General features: G+C 40.8%; 1 protein-coding gene across 7 annotated transcripts in view; it reads right to left on the bottom strand.

Annotated features, from left to right (window-relative positions):
* Positions 1–24,179, bottom strand: part of NCOA7 (nuclear receptor coactivator 7) — a 168,810-nt gene that overhangs the window by 114,462 nt on the left and 30,169 nt on the right. For 6 of the 7 annotated variants that reach the window (XM_004469058.4, XM_058307389.1, XM_012529223.3 and 3 more), the window contains exon 2: positions 7,549–7,665. In XM_004469058.4, coding sequence (XP_004469115.1) covers positions 7,549–7,598 — 50 coding nt within the window. In that variant the 5' untranslated portion in view covers positions 7,599–7,665. Of the gene's footprint in view, positions 1–7,548; positions 7,666–12,255; positions 12,277–24,179 lie in introns of those variants that run through there. The other variant, XM_058307388.2, reaches the window with a different exon arrangement.

Genomic DNA, 24,179 nt, shown 5'->3' with positions numbered 1-24,179 from the left:
TAGGTCTCCTGGGAACTCATTAAGGACTTTCTTTGGAGCCTCTGGTTTGCAGCCTGCAAACAGAATTTGGATGTGTGCATCCCCATAGTCATGTGAGAGAATTTTATAAAATCTTATACTATCTACAGATATCTCCTGTTGATTCAGTTTTCCTAGAGAACCCTGACTAATAAAGACTGAACTGCTGAATCTAACAACTGGTAATAATATGATAGTTTCTCCTCAAAACTCAGACACACTATGGATGGTCAAATCCTCTCTAATGGCCCGTGGCCAGCAGGAAAAATAAATCGACACCCTGCTAACTAAAGAAAGGACAAGCATTTGCATCACACCCCTCCACCTATGTGGTCTATTAATTCTGGACACAGACATAGCACAAAGAGACTGCTCTTTCCTGGGGTTCAAAGACTGCCTCTGTGGCATTGGAGAGGGGAGACACTGCCCTAGGACCTCAGCTAGCGCTAGACATCAGCCAGCCATGGAGACCTGTCCAGGGGACACCCTTCACCGGACCCTGAGAACTCTGTATTTGATCGTATTCATTTGCTAGGGCTGCCATCATGAAGCCTCACAAACTGGGTGCCTTAAAACAACAGAAATTTCCTCACTCAGTTCTGGAAGCCAGAAGTAAAATAGTTCCGGTGTTGACAGGGCTGAACTCCCTCTGAAGGCTCAAGAGAAGAAGCCTGCCTTGCCTTCTGCCAGCAATCCCTGGCGTTCCTCGGCTTGTGGTTGCATCGTTCTGTCCCCACTGATGCCTGGCCTTCTTCCTTGTATGTCTCCTCCACATCTCTGTGGCCAAATCTCCCTCTCCTTCCTCTTAGAAAGACACCAGTCACTGGTCTACGGTACACAACTGATCCAGTATGACCTCATCTTAACTAATTCATCTTCAAAGACCCTATTTCCAAATAAGCTCATATTCACAGGTAGGTCTTGAATATATCTTTTTGGGGGCATACAGTTCAACCCACAACATTGATAAAGAAAGCAAGTATAGGCTTTGTGTTCAAATTTATTCCTGCATTCATTTCTATGACAGGCAAATACTCTTTCTAGACGAGATGCAATCCTAGAAAGTAAAGTTGATTGCTGAGAATAAAACCCTGCCTTACACAGGTGGGGTTATACACGGACTGTATGTAACCAGTCTTGGTTGGTTAACACCCTGTATCCACTATATTAGGGATGGGTAGAGTTGACATATGATAGAGGAGGTCTTCAGATGATAAGAGCTTTCTGAAAAGGTGACTTGTAAATTAGATCTTCAGAACCTAGGATGCATCTTTCCAAGTTTATTTACCATGGTGCAAATTAATGTTCAGCTGCCAGGACTGCTCACAGAAGTCTATCCAACACCCACTGTAAGCAGCAGGAAGCTGGTAGCCTGTGTTCTACAGGCTCAGTTCAGCCACTAAGCAGCTACATGGCCTTAGGCAGCATCGTAGAACAGAGCTGGGCTGGCACACTGCCTGCCACCTGCATAGGCGCTCAGGGAAGGTCTTTAACACTTTCAACCTAAACTTCCACAACACTCAAATCATATGAAAATGTTTATATATCAGAGGCTTGGGGAGAAGAAAAACTGGATTAGTTCTCCCCAGCCTTTTTCACATTAAGGCATCCAAAGAAGAAGGTAATATTTAGAAAGCACTCTGGGGGAAGAGGCTGCTCACAGTCGAAGGTGGCCAGCCTGGGGGCCACAAGAGACCTGCGTGAGCCACCAGAGAGTGTCAAGCCACCAGAGAGTGGTGAGGCTCTGACAGCCTATTAATATGTGAGGTGCCCTGGTGTAGGGTACCCGAGGCCCTTTGGACCAGATAATTCCACTTCATGATACTCCAGAACCTAACAGTGCTCATAGCAATTTGTGTTGTAATTACTCCCTTCTTCCTGATGTGAACAACAGAACAACTCACAGGGTGGAAAAAGGGTCTTATCTTAGTTCGCTTGAGCTGCCATAACAAAGGACTGCAGACTGGGTGGCATAAAGCAAGAGGAGTTTATCGTCTCATGGTTCCGGAGGCTGAAAGTCTGAAATAAAGGTGTCGCAGAGCCAAGCATCTTCTGAAGTCTGTGGACGTCTGTAGGGTTCTGGAGGTGGCTTGTGGGCAATCCCTCATAGATTAATCTTCGCCTCCGTCACATGGCCATCTCTTTCTTTCTCTCTCTCTCTTTCCAAATTGCCTTCCCTTATAAGGACCCCAGTCACATTGGATTAGGACTTATCCTGATCCAGTATGGACTCATCTTCTAACAATATATTCAAAGATCCTATTTTATAAGCAAGTTCACATTCACAGGGAATCTCAGTGAAGGGCTTCAACACCTTTGAGTCTAAATTTCCACAGTAGACAAATCATACTTGGGGATGAAACTATTTAAAATATCAGAGGCTTGGAGAGAAGATAAACTGGATCAGTTCCCTCCAGTCTTTTTCACATTGAGGCATCCAGAGAAAGCACTCCGGGGGAAGAGGCTGCTCACGGCCGAAGGTGGACAGCCTGTTGCTGCGTTCTCATTAGCCATACTTAACAGATGAAGAAAGGCAGGGCAAAGGAAATTTAGAAAACTTGTCCAAAGTAATACACTGGAGTGATCTTTAAATGCTAAGTGATCTGCTGGAGAGTCAGAGGTTTCAGGTTGATGGGCTGCTGTGGCCAAGGCCGGGGTTGGACGTGAGAGGGGTCCAAAGAGTGGGGACGGGAGCTAGGAGGTTTGCTACAGTCTGCATCCTTCACTGAGGTTGATGACTGAGGGCCAGGGCTGGAGGAAAGCGGAGATGAGGAGGAAAGAAGAGCACACCCGGTGCTGCACACTGCTGCCTCTAAAGGGCGTGGAGAAGAGGACAGAGTAGGTGGAGCAGCAGCTCTGCTTTTCCTGATAACCAGGGGAGTTGGGGAGGGGAGCCAGCTAGTCTAGGGGAAAGGAACCTTCATGAACGGCACACCGCCTGCTGATGGGTCCTTATCTTCACTGGCCCCTCACTTGCTCTCTTAGACCCTATCAGAGCTGAAAGTAAACTTGCTACAAACCACCACTTTGGGTAAGCTAAAAATGTATTTTTGATGTCTTAAATCAATCCTTGATCCTGAAAAATATGCTGTGAAAAAACTGAGGTATTAAGGGACCTACACAAAGATTATGAAATGGGTTCTAAATTCTAGCAAAACAGGTGTGAAAGAAGAGAGCTCCGTGTGGCACAACCAAGGAAAACGCCCACAATCTCTCTAGAAGGGAAGGGAAGGGATGCAGGGGCCATAATGAATAATAATCACTCAAGAGAACAGTACAAGTATAATTTGTCTTAATAATTCCGTTTTCCATTTGGTTTCAAGAACTTGTCAGGTATCAAAGAATTAATACACACATATATAATTTACTAGTTTTGCATATACAAATTCCTTGTAAAACATGGGAAAGGGTCACATGATCATTTGATCCAGAATCAACAACTGGAGCCAAACCACACTGCAGATCCTGAAAACCAGGTGGGCCACCGGACCAGTAAAGGTGAGAGGGTAGCCCACTGCTGTCCTCACTCATTAAGGCTCATCCAGAGTAACTGTAACTAGGGATGACACTAACCCACCCTCCCATTCGGAGTTACACAAGCATATTTCAAGATGAATTCTGAGATAGGAAGGATCGAGTGATCCTCTAATTCCTAATATTAATCCAAAATTTTGAAAATAGGGCCTTTTAAACTTAACTTTGTTTTAATGTTAACTTCAGAGAGAGAGATGGGGGGAGAGGGGAAGAAAGAGAAAGAGCAAGAGAAAGAGAAATATCAGCAGGAGACAGATACAGGATTATTTACCAAACATAGCCATGTAATTTTATTAAACCACACATTAAGCTTACAAGAAAAGCAGTGGCTATTTAACTACCTAAGAGGGAGAAGGGATCAGAGAGGCTGTGCACACAGAGTATGAGAGCAATTTTTAGGGTTTCAGATATTGATTAGGGTAGCAGGCAGAGCATCAGGGTAACTCGTCCTTCTGATTTCCTCTGAGCACTAGTAGAGATTTGAGTAAAGTGTGGTGTAATCTAGTTTACAGAAAACTGAATGCACCTAAACGGCCTTACCCTTGGCCTGACTTCACATTCCTCCCCAGAGATCTTGCCTGGACTGCCCCTGTGCACACTGCTCCAGAGAAATCTGCCCTGTGTTTCCAGAAGCTGGCTTTGGTTCTGTTGGTCATTTCACTTTATTTAATTCCAAAGTATGGTAAGAAGGCATTTGAAAGGGTTTATAACTTTAGCTGCCTCTCTTCTGATTATGGATTTTGCTTTTTTTTTTTTTTTGCTTTTAAGAACATGACCTTTTTGGCATTATACTAGCTAAAGTATGGTTTGTCTGTCTACTTTCTCTTTTGGAGAGTATTTCCTAGTAACTAACCACTTTGACTTTGTTTTAAAAGCACCACTGATTTTTATCCTTGTCCTGTTACCCCTAGGATCTCAAGATCACACTTAAATATTTTTGGATAGGTTTTACTTCTTGTTGTTAGAGTACTTTTCAGAAGAGGTCAAGGCAAGCATGACTATTTAATTTCACATTTCTGAGTTGAACAAACTATACTGTTCTTTCAGAACAGTTCAGGCTTGTATTCATAAGAACTGTATTTCACTGATGCATGTCAATAGTCTTGGTCAGTCTAGTTATCTTCCTTCTTCTGAAATGGGCTCTCCAGGACTGATCGGTATAAGGGGCTCTCTCACCCTCTGTCTTAGGAACAAGAAGCAGTTAACTTTGAGCAGATCATTCATGGTCCAATTACCCTTACTACTGGAGTCATTTTGGATTGAAACTGAGAAGGCAGTATAACTTTTAAAATCACTAGATAGGTCATCTGTACACCAAAAAAAAAAAAAAAAAGTATCTCGACCTAAACTTTCAACCTATAACAAAAATTAACTTAAAATGGATCACAGACTTAAATATAAAATATAATAAAACATCATAGCGCCTTCATTTCCTAGCACTGGGAAAAAGGCATGATCTCTTATAGAAAAAAATGATAAAGGGAATTATATCAAAAGCTTTTGCTCTGTCAAAGAATAAAAAAATAAGCTGCAGGTTGAGAAAATAAATTTGTAAACCACCTGACAAAAGACAGGTATCTAGAATTTATAAAGAAATCTTAAAACTCAACGGTAAAAAAACAATGCAATTAGAAAAACAATCAAAAGACATGAACAAACATTTCACTGAAGAAGATTACACAGATGGCAAATAAGTCCAGAAAAGCATGTTCAATTTTCTCAGCCATTAAGGAAATGCAAATTAAAACCACATTGGGGAGTGGATGTAGCTTGAGTGGTTGAGCACCTGCTTCCCATGTACTAAACACTTATCAGAATAGCTAAAATTAAAAAAAAAAAGTTCTAACACCAAATGCCAGAGCCAATGTGGAGAAACTTATCATTCATACATTGCTGATAGAAATGTAAAATGGTGCAATTACTCCAGAAAAGGGTATGGCGGTTTCTCACAAAACAAAGCATGCCCTTACCATACGAATTAGTAACTGCACTCCTGGGCATTTATCCCAGAGAAATGAAAGTGTTCTCACAAAAATCTGTTCACAAATAATCCTAGCAGCTTTATTTGTGATAGCCAAAAGCTGGAAATGTCTTTCAATGGGTGAATGGTTAAACAAACTGATAAATACATTCCATGGAAAACTACTCAGCAATAAAAAGGAATCAACTATTGATACAAGCAACAACTTGGAAGGATCTCAAGGGAATTATGTTGACTGAAAAAAGTCTATCTCAAAAGGTTACATACTGTAAGATTCCATTTATAATATTCTTGAAATGACAATATTATAAAAATGGAGACTATACTGGTGGTGGCTAGGGTGGCAGACAGAGGGACAGATGTGGGTGTGGCTCTACAGGGCAGCACATGGGAGCCCTACCATACTCAGTTCTGTGTCTTGACTGGGGTGACAGTTATGTACATCTCCACATGTGATAAAACCGCACAGAAGTAAATGCACACAAACACACACATCAACACAAATGAGTGCATGGAAACCTGGTAAAAATCTAAATAAGGGTGATGGATTGTAACAATGACAATTTTGTCATTGTGATATTGTACTACAGTTATACAAAATATTATCACTGGGGGAAACTGGGTGAGACAAGTAGAGGATCTCTCTGCATTATTTCTTACAGCGACATACGAATCTACAATTATTTCAAAACAAAAAATTAAAGAAAAAACAACCACGATGCAGTTCTTACTTTTTCTAACCATCCTATCTTTGTAATGTCTCATTTATTTGATGCCTCATTTCTTCCTTCCCTAAGTAACTTACTCTTCTTTCTAGTCCTAACAGTGGAAAACATTTCACCATGATTAGCAGTCTAAATCTTGCTTTTCTGAAATGCAAATCACAGTTTATTATTCCTAATTTGAGCACGCCCTTGGGAGACAAACAACCCTATGTTTGAATACTGAATATAACGCTGTATGAAATGGACAAATATTTACTTCTCTGAGTCTTAGGTATCCCAGTGGTAAAAGGGGTTAAAGCAGCATATGTCACAGGTTCACTATGAAGAAAAATAAAATAGTAAGTAAAGCACTTAAGACAGTAGGTCATTAAATGTTTGTTTCCTTCCTTTTTCATTAGCAACACTAAATCCAGGTGAATTTCTGGATAAAAACAACAAAAACACAAAAAACAAAAACATTTGGTTTTAGTTTGCAAGGGTTCTATTTGGAAAACAGGAAATGCAACTTTAACAACACAGATTGGCAGCTAGGAGTTAGGGAAGGCATGAGATTGAATTCAGTTATTTTGAAGCATTTCGGTTTAGATCGTACTGATCACTTTAAGCCTACGTTCTCACTCAGAATTTGAAAATATTCCAGTTACCAAAATGATTTATAAATGTTCAGCACATCAATCAGTTTACTATGATTAATGAATAGCTGCAAGAGAGATGATTAAGACCCTACATAGTAACCACTCATATACTAGATTACTTCTATTCAGATATCAATGAATGTACATGTATATATTTTAGATGAGTTCAAATCTTAATAATTACAAGGACTCCAATGATGGAATTTTACCCATTCCATCTACTTGCAAAAAATAATTTAGTAATAAACTCCCCACGATGTGATAAACTTTAAATAATGTACCATACATTTTTGTTGTTGTTGTAGCTCAACCAATTAAGCTACAGAGCAGCAGTAGCTTTGTAAGTATTTGAGATTTAAATCTGAATGTAGGTTGCTAAATGTGGGATTTAGAACAATCTGCATTTCAGTGCATAATGACAGCTAAACTCCCAGAGCAGCACGGGTTGGGAAGAATTGTCAAAGATAAGAAAGAAAAGACCAGTTGCTATTCCTCTAATATCAATAGGAAAAGGCTGAAACAGTATATTTAATTTCCACAGGCTACCTGTTTATAAACAGTCACAAAATTTAAAATGCCAAGTTAATACTTGAGGGCAAAGTTCCCTCAAACATTTTTTTAGGTACTGATACAATTTTGCAAAGTGAATGCTTACCTAGCAAAATAGCTTTGTTTTCGTTCCTTCTTCTCTTCCTTGGTATCCATAGTATACCATCAAAAGTACAAAATAAGTATTTGGAAAAGTCCTCCTTTTTATCAATGCCTCATAACCCTGTAATAAAAAAAAATAACAAAACGACTGTAAATTAAAAAGTTTATAATAGCTAAAGTGAAGAAAAAAGCAGAGAGGTGTTCCACAGCCCACAACAAATGGAAGATAAACTTTAACCAGGAAACACAGTCACGTGAGTCATATACGAAATACAAATGACCATGAAAAAAACTATAATTAGTATGTAAGTGTTAAAATATACTGTAAAAAGCCAATGAAAAATGAAATGGGAGTATTTTCCTCATACTTCACAATTGTTTTAAAATGGGCAAAAAATGTAAGCCTTCATTGACTTTAGAAGATTTCTGGCTAGTTATTCAAATGCTAATTATTTTTTCAAATTTTTGAACTCATAATCATTCTTTTCGAGTAATTAATACATCTCACATATACAAATAAAAATGATCTACTTAGATGTTTTACCAAAATGTTCTTGCTTTAAAAATGAAAATAACATCAGCATTCTATTTTATTTTCAGATGCATGTCAGCTAGTACATTCTACTTGAGCAAATGTGGAAATGAAAGTACAAAGACTCAGGACGCTCTTCTCAGAATGGCTTTATGTGGTTGCCTCTCCCTCTTCCCTACTCTTGCTCCCCTCATCTACGCTTCCCAGGAGCTATTTAAACCTATAAAAACGATTGGTCATCAAATCTTTCTTCCTTAAATACTTTCATCATGCCACTGCCCTACTTAAGAAAATTTCAAATCCACTTACTGCCTGATTCACCAATCTAAATTTTCTACAGAGTAATAACACTTCCTGAAATCTGTCCTTTTACCCTATACCAGGGTGAGAGCAAAGTAGGTATTTTCATTCAAAAGCATCCATTAACGCATTCCAATTCAATACACAATTCAACTCAATAATACATATTCATTACATGTACTGTGCTAAGTACTGGAGACCAAAGATAAATGAAACATGATTTCTGCCCTGTTGGAATTTACTTGTCTTAAAGACAAACTAAGGATTTCAGGATACAGGCATTCAGGTGCCACTGGAGCCTAGAAGAGCAAGCAGCCTTCTGCAGAGTGCCCCACCGGGCACTTCTCACACAGCCACGGTCTGAAGGCCGAGCATGAGCTGCCCAGTAAAGGCTGCAGGAAGCACACCTAGCAGGAACAAAAGCAAGAAGACAAACTACTTCCCTGCTGCTTCTAGGTAAAGTGTGAGGGACGAATCAGGGGGCAGGATCAGGAAGACCTTTATGCCACGCTAAGGAGCTTGAGCCGAATCCTAGCTCTACATATGTGCTGCCCAGCCCCTTGACTTCTCCTAGGTCAGAATCACCTGGCGATGACATTGAACCCCAAGTCAGCACCCTCAGTGGCCATGACCAAATTGAAGACAGCTAGTTCACAAGATAACACTGTTTTTCCCATATGTGATGGAAATGAAAGGAAGCCACCGATGGGTTTGGTGGTGGTTGCTTTTTTTTAACAGGAGGGAGTGTGACAAAGATTGTCCATGAGGGATTTGAAACGATTAAGAACAGGATGAAGTTGACCCATTAGAATGATACAAAAGCAAAACTAGTTGAGAGAGGAGAGTCCAAATTTAGGCAGCAGTACTTGAGAGAGAAAGAAGGCGATGAATTCAAGAAATGTTTAAGGGGCAAATGAGTTCATATTTGGTCACTGAATGTCGACAAGACAGGAAGGAAAGAGGAATGCCCTCCAAGTTTCTTCTTCAGGGATTGGGTGGACTGTGGTACCACAGATAGGATAAAATACACATGAAAGGGGTAGATGGTGTGTGGGGTGGGGATATGAGGAGGACAGAAGGAAATGAGATATCAGTTTTAGACACACTGCCTTTGAGATGCCTGTGGGATAGTCAGCTGGAGACATTTACTAGATGTTGGATTATGATGTCTAAAGCACAGGAGAGCAGTAAGGGCTAGTGTGATGATTAGGCTATTGTGTCAACTCGGCCAGGCAATTGTGCCCAGTTTGGTCAAGCAAGCACTGGGCTAAATGTAATACAGGGGCATTTATGAACTTTAGTCACCATTGACTTTATTGCAGTGGTAAATCATAGATAGCTGATGACAATTACATCAACCAGGGAGATTGCCATCAGCAATGAATGATGCTTAACCTATCAGTTGAATGCCTTAAAAAGGGAAGTGATTCCAGCAGTGGGGGAGAATTTCCCAGCTCGTCTTTGGACAGCCAACATCTCCCAGAACCCGTCAAGAGCCCTCCCTGGACTTTCGTTGCCTGCCTGTGGAACCTGGACTTGTGTATCTCCATGGCTGCATGAGAGACTCTTATAGAATCATATATTATTGACAGATATCTCTTGTTGTTTCTGTTTCCCTAGAGAACCTGACAAATACAGCTAGAGGAAAAGATTTAGAAATTATCAGCATTTCGTTGCAGTTAAGGAAAGGAAAAAAAAAAAAAAAAAGGAAAAAACAATATGGTGATAAGATCACCCCAGAAGAGAGACAACTATGCACAGGGAAAAAAGGAAAATAGTGGAGACATAATCTCAACTTTTACTGATGTGGGCTCCACCTTCTAGGAGCTTAACATCAAGAAGAGAAAATAAGATGTATGAGCATTACTAACTGCAGGGTCCTAACCTGGAGTTGTCTAACTAATAATACTAAGAGTCCAGAAGGAGCAAAGTTCAATTTTGACTGGGGTAGTAAGGTAAACCTTTCACGGGGAGGCTAGATTTCAAAAGGTAAAAAGAGAGAGGACTTTTCAGAGGGAAGAAATGAATGCCTGAGCAGAGGTGTGCAGGTGGAAAGGGAAGACATTCAGGGCACACCAAGCAGGACAGAGTGTCCACCACGTAGAAAAGGGAACTTAACCTCGACACCTGCCTCCCACAGCTCATTTATCCCAGCATATTATGCATCTACAACCTCTTTTCATTCTGACAACCACATTACGAGTTGGGTATTCTTATTTCCATTGTACTAAGGCTCAGAGATGATAATTTCTCTAGTTTACATGGCACCAGCTGCGGTGGAGCATGGATTTTAAATCGAGTTTGATGTAGACTCCGAAGCCTCTAAATAATCTCTGGAGCCAGGAAGCATTTGAAGATGAGGGAGAAAAAGCAGCTGGGGGCCACAGCATCCAGTGGCTCAAAGTGGATTCTGCAGGCTAGGGCAGAGGCTCCTGGCCTCCAGAGCAGGGTCATCGAGGGCCTCCAACCGGGCCATGTCAGTGGAGAGGAATCCGGGCCACAGTGAGTTGAGGTAGTACTCACTCAAGAATTCTGGTGGTGAAAGAAAGAGGACAAAGAAAGAAAAGAAAGGACCTTTCAGGAGCCACTGGGCCCTCCCCAAGCTGAGCCTTTATCCTTATTCTTCCCCCAAGCTTGAAGCAACCTTGCTACAGCCCTCCCAGTGACCAGATCTCGCTCAAGGTCAAGTTCTGCTTTAAAGCCTTCCCTGGCCACCCAGTGTCCTTTCCTCTCCTCCTTAGGACCTTATTTCACATATCACTTATCACTTACTGTGAGGCACTTAATCACTGAGTGTGACAATCCCACTTCACTTGACCTCCTCAGCTCCAAACAAACTGTAAGTTTCTTAAAGCCAAAAATCATGTTGGACACTTTCCTTCTATTTCCCCAATCACCTAGCACAGAACTAGGCAGAAGAGCCACACAAAAGCTAAGCAAGGATTTAAATTAATTCAGCCTTGGAATGAGGACAATTATATGACCACTGGTATAAAGCCAAGGATCCTTCCCAAATTAATAATTACTAGGAATGGAGGATACAGACTGCAGTCTGCTTTGGACTCCAGAAAGGACTGAAATCCCAGGCTCCCAACCACTGCCCTGGCCCAGGTGGTTTATTTTAAGGTCCCTGTCAGGCAGCTACAAATATATGATGATCTCTGCTGATTAGATTTCCCCTCATGAATAAAAATGAAGTCATAACAATCTAATTGGAAAATTTTTATATTGCAAGCTGAGCCAGAAACTAATATTTGGTTCCAGTGGGAAAATATTGACAAAAATAAGCACAAGAGAAAACGATTAAATGATGCAAGAACTGACATCTGGTGGTGGTGTGTCTTTCTGGAACTGGCAAGGCTTTTTCCTCCTGTTCTATTAGATAAATTAAAAATATGCTAATCCTTGGTTTCTTTTAAGTTTCTGGGAATTTTATATTCCTTAAACAAGACAGATGCAGTCTTTTCAGGTCTAAACACACCAATGGATTAACCAGACAGAGATCAACAGAAGATGTTATAAAAAACAATTCACATGGAACAGCCTTCATGCTTCAGTGAAAGACCAGGGGCTCCCTAAATCAGTCTCTAATGAGAGCTACATTTTCCATTGTAAGTGCTATAATGGGCCTCTTAAAAGCCTATCTTTCATTTGATGCTGACTACTCCTCACATCACAAAACTCTAGACTCATCTAAACACTGAATTATAGGAGTATCCTGCCCAAATGGTGTATGACAGACCAGAAAGACTCTTATGAGGAAGCCCAAGATGAATGTTCTAGCTAAACATTTCTGCTTTCAATCTTAAATCAGGATAGCCAATGTAAGCCTAAATCTAGCTCATTATTCAAATAAAGACGGCACACATGGATCCTTACCTCCTAAGAGCCATGCTGAAGATGCAGTATTTTCTGTATTGCCAGCCATCGGTTCCCTGTCTGAGACCATGGCACCACTCAGATTTAAGAACAGAGCTCTCAGAGGCTCCCTCAGTACATCAAACCAGTGTGGATCCACATAGCACAGGGTGGTTTTGGGAACTCACATCTAACAGCCTGCAGCTACTTGTATGTTCAGGTAGAACCAGTCAGGACTAGAAAAACACCAGTGTACCCCTAATGCCCATCAACTGTTTTCCTAACAACATGTTTCCTAATATACAAATGAAATAATGACAGGATCACATTTTGTGGCTTGGTCAACTGAGTTTGACCACTTAAGGAACAGACCCACATGTACCTTTCTCTCTGGACATTTCCTCCTAGTAAATACTTACACCAAAATAGGACTGGAGTTCAGTCCCTCTCAAGGCCATGTTGTTAGCTAAACAAAGGAAGTATATTCCAATTTCAGTGTTAACTAAAGTCACATATTTGAATACCCTCTTTAACAAGAAATTAGGAAAGAAGGACAAAGAAACATTTAAAAAATTTACCTCAAATGTGTAAGAGAGGCATCCAGGAGACGAAGTCCCCATATAAATAAGTGTCACCAAAACAAAACAATAAAATCAAAATCCAAAGACAACAAAAAGCTATACGTTTATGCCTGAATCAAGGTGATAATTAGAGGTCTGTTACTTGTGAAAATGGGACAAAGCTGACAGATGGCAAAATTAACAGAGCACTCATCAACTCTTACTCCATATTCTCTGCCTTGGAAACTGAAATTTGACCTCAAGAGAATTAAACAAATGTGGGTTTCAATGCCCTCTTGCCTAAGATGAGTAAAGAGATTTCATCAGAACTCCTAGATCCTCTTAATGAGAACCCACCTTCGGGCTACAGAGATCATTTTTTAAGTTCTAATAAGATAACATGCAAATGAGACTTCTCAAAAATTACCGATAGGGTCAAAAGTTGTCAGAGACATAGTTAGTGCCAAAAGCCTGAAAACAGGCAAATACATCTTTTAAAAAAAATTTTTTAAAGGGAGGAAGAGGATTGTACAAACTACAGATTAGGGAACATAACATAGATCCCAAGGAAAACTCAAGAAACAATAATTAACGGAGGGGGACAAGGTATCCGGAAGAGAAAGCAGTAGACCCTGAGACCCAAAATGTTCACAGACAACACAGCAATTCAGCAGAGCAACATTAACCACTAATGAGTAGACCCCTTTTTAGAGTATCTACCATGGACCAATTACTCTGCTGGAAATACAGATAGGAAGACAGCATCCATCTGCCAGGAAGCTCAGGTGGAACTGGCAACTGAAACGTATCAGGTGGTAAAAGAAGTGCCAAGTGATCTGATATTGGTGGGAACAAAGAACCACAAAGCACAGAGGAGGCGGCAACCAACTCTGTCAGGACAGGAAGAGGTGTCAGGGAAACTCCACAAGTGATGCCAGAGCTGGGAGTGAACGCAGAAGAGTCTGGGCTTATCAGGCAGACGCCTGTTCAAGTAATGTCAAGTAATGTCAGAGAATGTGGCATGATCAAAAAATCCTGAGTAGTATAGTAGTAAGAGCTGTTGGCAGGGTGGAAGTTCAGAAAATGGTGGCTTAGTCAAATTATGCCAACCTAATTCCCTCTTGGATATAGCTACTATTCCAGTGGATCATGGAAATGAAGTGAACACAGTATATCTGCACTTTAAAGGCATTTGATAAGTTTCTCTAGATCTACTTAGGGCTAAGGTGAAGAAATGTGGGTTGGAGATGAGCGGATGCTTTCATGATCAGATGGACCTAGGAAACCACTGACCAGAGTGCCAAATGGTATGTGCTGGATGTTAAAAGCTTAATAGATATTCTTTCTTAGGTCTTGTCCTCATCCGTAAATTTACAATCCACTTGAATGAAAATACAGGGGCATCCTAATCAGACTTTTGGAGTGATAAGCAACATCTTGAAAAACAGCATTAAGATTCAGAAAGAGTCAGCTGTCTATTAGAAAGGAGTGGAATTTATATCACACAACTCTCAGGTTCTACACGTAGGTGAGGTGCAAAGGAATGAAGAAGGCAGGGCTTGGGGGGTACACAAGAGAGTATGATTTGTGGTTTTAAATGACAGTGGGATCCATACATGGTGATGTGATTCCAGGCCCCTCCCCTCCAAAAAAAACATGAATTCAATCAAACCAGAATTATAATATTCTGGTTGTATGTCCCACCACCTCTTTGAGGACTAGAATGTATCAGGATTACTGCATTTAGCTCTGGGCCTTACAGAGGAAAAATGCAAGGACATTAGAGCAAATAGCATGGTAAAGTGACATAAAAACAAAATTTAAAAATATTAGGGGAGCAGATATGGCTCAGGCAGTTGAGCAATTGTTTCCCACATGGGAGGTCCTGGGTTTGGTTTCCAATGCCTCTTTAAAACAAAAAAACAAACAACAAGCAAACAGATGAAAGGTTTAATACCCAGCCCCAGTACCTTAAAAAAAAAAAAAAATTAGTCAAAAGGAGCGAGACAGATTTAGTCTGGAGAAAAGATATGGGGAAAAGAGATGGAAGGAAATGAGAGCTATTTTCAAATATCTGAAGAGTCTTTATCCAATAGAGGATTCAAGCTTGTAGCAGTAGACCTCCAAGGGCTCTACCAGGACCAGGCATTAGATAGGGAGAGAGGTCTTAGCTCAATCCAAGGAACAATTTTCTTACAGACAGATGCATTCAGCTGCTTCCTAATCCCCCAAGTGCTTGAGCACAAGCTGCGCAGCCACTTCACCAGACTGCTGTAGACCAGCAGTTCTCAGCCTTACCAAACCCAACACCTATTAACTAAATAAATATGTAAAGATTTCATAATATTGGAATTAAATTCATAGATACTATAAACTACTGGCACATACAGTTTTAAAAAACCAATATATTGGCCAAAAGGAAAGTAATTTGTAACAGGTATCTCAATATGTAAATTTTCAGGCACAAGGTCATTAGAATACAAAATGAAATACACAGACGCTAGCACCTACTATATAGGGCAAGTTTAGATACAGGGGAAATAAGATCAGAAACCATTTCACTACCTATGAGAAATACAGAGAAATGAAAGAGCAGGGTGGGGAAGCGGCAGGGTAATGTGGAGTAGAGCATGGAACACTAGAATAAAAACTAGTGCTGTAAACAATAACCAAACAGATGTTTCTATACTTAGTAAATTGGAACTAACCTCTTCCTTTTCTTTAGACTGTCCCAATAAATATTCACGTGGGTCTTATTCAAGACAGGAAATTCGTGAGAGGTGAGGGACAATTCTTTGTTGTCTAGGTCTGCCCCCACTTGTTGCAGGACATCTGGCACCTCTTCTTTCCCCCAACTAAATGCCAGTATTGCACTCCCAATAACCATGCCAACCAAAATGTCCTTCCCAGGGGCAGGGAGTGCACTGAGAACCGTATTACAGAAGAAAGCTAATCTACTCTCTGCTTCACCTCAGTAACATTTATGACCCATGTTACTGAGGCTAAGCAGCACTTTTAAAGCAGGACAGGCCTGGTCTGAATCCACATCCACCAACTAAAGAGTATGCAACATTGGGCCAGTCATTTCATCGCTCTCCAGCCCTCTGTTTCCTTATCTGTAATTTTTTTTTCTTTCATATCTGTAAATTGGCTGTTGATGAGATTACATGTATCCAAAGGGCATTCCCTGGAGTCTGGTGCTCTGCTGAACAGAGAATTCTATCCACTGAGATTTTGGTGAACTCAACTGTTCAAGTGTTCATGAAAATTACACCTACCTTCATTCAACAACACCTGAGGGAATAGATTCAAACTGGCCCCAAAGAGAAAACCCATACTGCCATCTAACTCAGGCAAGGCAGACCTAGAAACTACAAGATGACAGCAATCAGCAAAAGTTAAACATTTATTGGACATTTACCATATGTGCTAAAGTCTGTGGTCAACACTATGACACACACTGTTTAATTTCATCTTCATGACTATATGTGGGAGCTAACATTCTCAATACTTCACAAATAAGGAATCTGAAATTTAGAAAGATTATAGAACTTGTACAAGGTCAAACAGCTGTAGGAGAGCCAGAATAACCAGCTCTGGCCAATCCCAAAGCCAAAATAATGGCCTCTAATACCAGACTATTACTACACAGAAATTTCATGTCAACTGCCTGGCTGCTCTTGGATATACCTACAGCCAAGAAAGACAATAGGGGAAGCGGACTTGTCCCAGTGGTTAGGGCGTCCGTCTACCACATGGGAGGTCCGCGGTTCAAACCCCGGGCCTCCTTGACCCGGGTGGAGCTGGCCCATGAGCAGTGCTGATGCGCACAAGGAGTGTCGTGCCATGCAAGGGTGTCCCCGCATAGGGGAGCCCCAAGTGCAAGGAGTGTGCCCCTAAGGAGAGCCGCCCAGCGCGAAAGAAAGTGCAGCCTACCCAGGAATGGTGCCGCACACACGGAGAGCTGACACACAAGATGACGCAACAAAAAGAGACACAGATTCCCATGCCGCTGACAACAACAGAAGCAGACAAAGAAAAACACGCAGCAAACAGACACAGAGAACAGACAACAGGGGCGGGGAGGGGGGAAGGGGAGAGAAATAAATAAAATAAATCTTAAAAAAAAAAAAGACAAAACAGCAGCTTTTGGGCCAGTTGTCCTTTAGGGCATAAATCTTGAACTGCATTTAAGTTAGTCATTGCTATTTGCTAATAAATGCACTGCAAAGAATATAGCATGTCAGTGCGTTCAATAAACGGTCATTGTGCTGAATTAAGTTTTCAAAGAGCTACGTGGAAAGCACTTTCCCTTCATTCACCAAATAAAATAAATCACCCTGTAAATTTTACACTTGATCTTAGCCAAAAAGTCGAGAAACAATAACCACCCCATAAATGTTAAGAACGTAAGTAATGATACATCTTTGAATATGCCAGGAATATTTCCATTAGCAATTGGCCAACTTTTTTGTTTCTATTGTTTTGAAATGTTAAATTCTGCCAATCTTATTTCTCCACCAAAAAAACAAAACAAAACAAAACTGATTCAGTAAATCCACAGAATCAGAAAGATGAAATTTTGATCTTTAAAAATACATGTTATTTCTTTTTTTATTTTAAATTACAAAAGTAATGCATGTCCTTTTTTCTAGGGACTAAAATATAGGTCTTTTGTAGAACTAAAATTATTATTCTATAAAAATTCTACCTAATAAATACATTGCATGTATTCTCTTTTTATTATATATTCAACTTCATTTCAACTCCAAAAAATAACAAAGGACAGCTTAACAAATTATGGAAGCATTACTTTAAAAAAACCCTGTCCAGGCACATTTATTTTATTTAATCCTAAGAACAAACTCGATTATTTCTCCAGTGTTCCAAAAGATGACTAAATGAACTCAAATTAGTTAAATGACATGACCAATGTCTCCTTGTTAATAAAGAAAATGAAAGAAAAAAAAAAGCTTGATCATATTCACATCTCATAAAACTAAGTCCCGTTTTTTTTTTTTACCTTCAGCATTGGTATAGAACCATCTTTGCCTTTGCAACAAAAATAATACAATATTATTGTTAACTATAGTCTGTAAGTTATGATAGTTGTATTTTTCCTATGTATCACCATATTCTTAACATCTTGTAATAGTGGAACATTCTTCTAATTGTATTATCAATCCCAATCTCCTCTACCACCTAAGTCACTATATTATACAGTCCCTAAATTATCCTCTAGCTGTCTTGCAATTAACATTAACCTTCCTAGACTGTATTCTCTCATTTATAGGCATAAAAATATAAGAAGTCAGTTTTGAACAGTTTCTACTTGCACAAAAAGCCAGACTGAAGGGGAACTATCTTCAGAATGTCATATGGAAAGTCACTGGAGGTAATGATAGTAGTATCCAGTCTACTCTGTTACTCTCATTTCCCATCTGTGGTGGCCTGGAGCTACGTACCCCAGAGAAAAACATGTTCTTAACCATAATCCATTCCTGTAGGTGTGAACCCATTGTAAATAGGACCTTTTGATGGGGTTACTGCAGTTAAGGAAGTGGCCCAGCTGAGTCAGGATGGGTCTTAAATCCTATTACTGAAGGAAAGTCACGAGAGAAAGCCAGAGGGAGCAGCCAGAAGCTGGAAGTCAGTGGAATCAAGAAGCCCAAAGGGGCTACCACCTGCAATGCCATGTGACAGCAAAGCCAAGGACCAAGCACCTCTGGCAGCCAGCCGCAGAACATCACAGTCTTCTTGATGGCGCCTTGATTTTGGACATCTAGCCTCAAAACTGTGAGCCAAGAGATTCCTGTTAATTAAACCAATCCATTCCATGGTATTGGCTTTAGCAGCCAGGAAACTAAAACACCAATCTTAGGAGAAAACTTCCTCATTCTCACCATCAGTCACTGTTTAATGGGTACCTACTACATGCAAATGACTGTCACTTACAAGAGTTGAGACCACCAGAAGCTTGCATCATCCACAGAGGCTTCCAGTACTAGGGATGACTTCAAATGAGATCTAAGATGAATCTAAAGGTGGTCGGCTCTAAGTATCATCAATAAAGAAATAGGTCACGTGGGAAGAAAAATGTGGTGTCAATTACTTCTGGAGTTCATTTTAATATTATCAGACACAGAATCTCTGGCCCACTTGACTTTTATGCAGACATCTTCTAGTCCTGACTGAGAAGGAATTAGCTCTGGAGTCTCTCCACTGATACAGAACTCAAACTCATTCTCCAAGGCCTCACAGAGAAAAGACACTGGTGTCAATTACTGTGCCAGTTCCCTGTCCTCACAGCAAGTGCCATCACCACTGCTCTTCACCAGTGCCCCAGCTCCTTTAACTGCAGGGGAGAAAGAAGAGTGAGCAGTGGTTACTTCTACTACTACTTATTAATATTTGATGGTATGGTAAGTATCTATTTGATGGACGTGAATTAGTTAATTGATGCCAAAAAAGCCAAAAAATTTGATGGATGAAAGGTGTTAGGTGTTAAAAATAAATGGGTGGGAGGGGGAACAACCAGCAAGATGGTAGAGGAGTAAGGAGCTCCTAGAGTCAGTTCCTGCTACAGGGCAGTTAGTAAACACCCAGAGCTATCTGGAGCTAGCTGAAGCACCTTCCTGGGGGCTCCAGGAGACCAGAAGAGCATCCTGCAACATCCTTGAAGGAATGGAAGGAGGAGACTGCCCATCTGCAGAAAAGACTCGTAAGTAGAGCACTGTATGCCATGGAGGCTGGTGCTCATCCTCCACTGGAGGCACAAGCCACCTTGGGAGCTGTTGCATGGCTGGAATTGAAAGCTCCACTTCCCAAAAACAGGGGAGGAAGAGATGGTTGGGCACCAACTTCAGTTACTGATGAGTAAGTTCGGCAGGCTAAAGTATAATCCTAAGAACAGCAAAAGTTTGAACCTGACCAAGTCAGAAAGAGGTTAGGAGCCACCATCTTAACTCCACACCTGGCATGAGGAGAAGCGGGGTGGACTGAGAATCACAGTGCTGGTGGGGACCGGCTTCTTCCCATCCAGATCAGATAGCAGTGCTAGCCTAAGTCCCAACCCACTTCTGGGAGGGAGGAAGCTGGGGGGACCTACACCAGCCCCTCTGGGAAATTACTAAGCCACAGAGGCTAGTGATTATCCTACTTTGGTGGTGCAAGCCACCCCAGGAGCTATTCTGTGGCTGGAATTGGAAGCTTCATTTCCCAAAAACACAGGAGGAGGAGACAGTTGACTGCTGATTTCAGGTATTGATTAGGAGACTCAGCTGGCCAAGGAATAACCCTAGAAATAGCTGGGTTGTGAATCAGTCCAAGTTGGAAAAAGGCCACTGGCCGCCATTTTGACTCTGCTCCCAGCATGAGGGGAAGCTTGGCTGATTGAAAATCACAGTGACCATAAAAACCAGTTCTTTCACCCACACTGGCCTGCAGCCCTAGAGTAGGCGTCAGCCTCACCTCTGGCAGGGAGGATGCTGGTGGGCCCTGTACCAGCCTATCCAGGAAACTGCAGGTACATTTGACTGGCACAGACTGAAATAATTGGAAGTCTAGCAGGGCAACTGCAGTCATCTTGGACCCACACTGCACAGAGTGCTGCCCACACCTGCAGCTCTATCCCTGCCCCAGGATGGGAGAAAGGGGCAGGAGGCTTCATCAATCTCTCTGGGCAACTACAGTCTAGGCCTGCATGACTTGGATTATTCCATACAGCTGAGACTCTGTCTCTACCCCTGGCAAGAAGAGAGTTAGGAAAAGCTTCATTGGTCCCTGGGGCAATGAAGGCAGCTTGAGTCTCCACAGCTTATAGCACCAACTACATCCTGGGCTCCTACTGCACAACCAGCAAGGGAGAAAGGATAGGAAGATCTAAACTAAAGAGAAAAACTGTACACCAACAAAAAATTACAATCCACACCAAGAAACAGGAAGATATGGGCCACATAAAGGAATAAGATAAGCCTCCAGATGACAAAAAGGAGTTGAGACAACTAATCAAAGACGTTCAAACAAATCTCCTTAATAACTTCAATGAGATGGCTAAAGAGATTAAGGATATTAAGACGACACTGGATGAGCACAAAAAGAATTTGAAAGCATACATAGAAAAAATAGCAGATCTTATGGGAATGAAAGATGAAATTTAAAAAACAATGTAGGGAAGTGGATTTGCCTTACCTGATAAGAGTGTCTGCCTACCACATGGGAGGTCCAGGGTTCAAATCCAAGGCCTCCTGACCCATGTGGAGCTGGCCCATGTGCAGTGCTGATACACACAAGGAATGCCGTGCCACGCAGGGGTGACCCCTGCATAGGGTAGCCCCATGAGCAAGGAGTGCACCCCGTAAGGAGGATCACCCTACGCAAAAAAAGTGCAGCCTGCCCAGGAGTGGCATCACACACAAGGAGAGCTGATACAGCAAGATGACACAACAAAAAAGAGATGCAGTTTCTCAGTGCCACTGACAAGAATACAAGTGGACACAGAAGAACACACAGCAAATGGACACAGAGAACAGACAATTGGTGGAGGTGGGGAAAGGGGAGAGAAATAAATAATCTTTAAAAAAAAAAAGAACATTGTAATCATATAATAGCAGATTTGAGGAAGCAGAAGAATGGATTGATGAGCTTGAAGAAATGACCTCTGAAAGTGAACATATAAAAGAACAGATGAAAAATGGAAAAAATTGGACAAGGTCTCCAGGAACTAAATGACAGCAAAAGACATACAAACATATGGGTCATGGGTGTCCCAGAAGGAGAAGAGAAGGAAAAAGGGGCGCAGAAGTAATATTTGAAGAAATAACGGTAGAAAATTTCCCAACCCTATTGAAGGACATAGATATCCATGTCCAAGAAGCACATACATACTCCCATCTGAAAAAATCCAAATAGACGAACTGTGAGACACATACTAATCAGAATGTCAAATGCCAAAGACAAAGAGAATTCTAAGAACAGCCAAGAAAAAAGCAAGTCATAACATATGAGGGATACCCAATAAGATTAAGTGCTGATTTCTCACCAGAAACCACAGAGGCAAAAAGACAGTGGTATGATATATCTAAGATAGTACAAGAGAAAAACTTCCGGCCAAGAATCTTATATTCGGTAAGACTGTCTTTCAAAAATGAGGGCAAGATTAGAATATTCACAAATAAACAGAAACAGAGAATTTCTAACCAAGAGACTAGATTTTTCAGGAAATACTAAAGGGTGTGCTAGAGCCTGAAAAGAAAAGAAAGGAGAGAGAGGGCTGGCAGGGAGTCTAGAAATGAAGATTATATCAATAAAAGTAACTAAAAGTATCAAAAGAGTGGTGAAAATAAAATATGACAGATAAAACTCAAATAGTCAGGAATAAACTTAACCAACGATGTAAAGCACTTGTATTCAGAACACTGCAATACAATGGTAAAAGAAATCAAAAAAGGCCTAAATAACTGGAAGAACATTCCATGCTCATGGATTGGGAGATTAAATATCATTTAGATGTCATTTCTACTCAAATTGATATATTCAAAGCAATCTTGATAAAAATTCCACCAACATTTTTAAAATATTAAATACACAATTATCAAATATATTTGGAAGGGTAAAGGTTCTGAATAAGCCAGAAAAATCTTAAAAAGAAAAAGTAAACCCTCATCTCCAGACTTTAAATCATATTACCTAGCTCTACTGGTAAAAACAACATGGTACTGGCATAAAGACAGACACATAGACAAACAGAATCAAAATTGATGGTTTAGAAACAGACCCTCACATGTATGGTTAAGTGATTTTTGGCTAGCCTGTCAAACCCACACAGCTCAGGCAGAACAGTCCATTCAACAAAATGGTACTGAAAGAACTGGATATCCATAGCCAAAAGAAGGAAAGAGACCCTTATCTCACACCGTATCCAAAAATTAACTCAAAATGGATTTATGTGGAGATAGTGGCCACGGTAGTTACTGAAGGCAGGGAGAGGGAAGAAGAGATGTGATGTGGGGGCATTTTCAGGACTTGGAGTTGTCCTAAATGATATTGCAGGTACAGATGCTGGACATTATATGTTCCGCCATAACCCACTGAATGAACTGGGGGAGAGTGTAAGCTATAATGTAAACTATAATCCATGCGGTGCAGCAGTGCTCCAAAATGTATTCACCAAATGCAATGAATGTGCCACAATGATGAAAGAGGTTGATGATGTGGGAGGAGTGGGGTGGGGTGGGGTGAGGGGTATATGGGAACCTCTTATATATATATTTGGGGGGGTATTTTTTTTCTTTTTTTGTCTTTATTTTTTTAAAGTTACATTCAAAAAATATGAGGTCCCCATATATCCCCCAACCCCCTCACCCCACTCCTCCCCCCATAACAACAATCTCCTCGGTCATCATGAGACATTCATTGCACTTGGTGAATACATCTCTGAGGAATGCTGCACCTCATGGACAATGGTCCACACCATAGCCCACACTCTCCCACAGTCCACCCAGAGGGCCATGGGAGGACATACAATGTCTGGTAACTATCCCTGCAGCACCATCCAGAACAGCTCCAAGTCCCGAAAATGCCCCCACATCACATCTCTTCCTCCCACTCCCTACCCCCAGCAGACACCATGGCCACTTTCTCCACACCAATGCCACATATTCTTCAATTACTAATCACAATAGTTCATGAATAGAATATCAGTAAGTCCACTCTAATCCATACTCTATTCTCCATCCTGTGGACCTTAGAATGGTTGTGTCCACTCCACATCTATATCAAGAATTGCTGGATGCAATTCTCCTGCTTTCAGTTGTAGGCACTCTTGGCTCCCTGGTGTGGTGGTTGACCTTCACCTCCACATTAGCTGAGTGGGGTAAGTCCAATAAACCAGAGTGCAGGAGTTGCAAGTCTGTTGAGGCTCAGGACCTGGCTATCACATGGTCAGTTCAGAGATTCAGGTCCCCTGCGTATATATTAAACCCCAGCACCAACTACAGTTCCGGTAAAAGTAACAGGAGAGACTTGTGGACAAAGATTTATATTTTTTAATGCAACATTTTTTGTGATCTATGTATCTTTAAAAAAAAAAGACAATTAAAAAATTTTTTTAAAAAGCACAGATGTTATATATAAACAATGTAAATAGGTATATAGTATATCTACGGTATTAAATTTTCTGAGGGGTTGATTAGGAAAATGTCTAAAGAGACTACTTAAGGAGTGATAAAGAAAAAATGGTTTAGAATGACAAAAATAAAAATTAAAAATTAAAAAACCTAAAAAGAACCATAAAGCTTCTAGAAGAAGGGGATTCTTAAAGGAGATAACAGGAGGACTGAGATGGACTACTAATGTTTAATGTATATAGAAGTTTTAATTAGCTTT

The sequence above is a fragment of the Dasypus novemcinctus genome, chromosome 11 (genome assembly GCF_030445035.2).
Source record: "Dasypus novemcinctus isolate mDasNov1 chromosome 11, mDasNov1.1.hap2, whole genome shotgun sequence".
NCBI lineage: Eukaryota > Metazoa > Chordata > Mammalia > Cingulata > Dasypodidae > Dasypus > Dasypus novemcinctus.
Note: the sequence above shows the minus strand (reverse complement) of the source record. Positions and strands in the feature narration are given on the sequence as shown.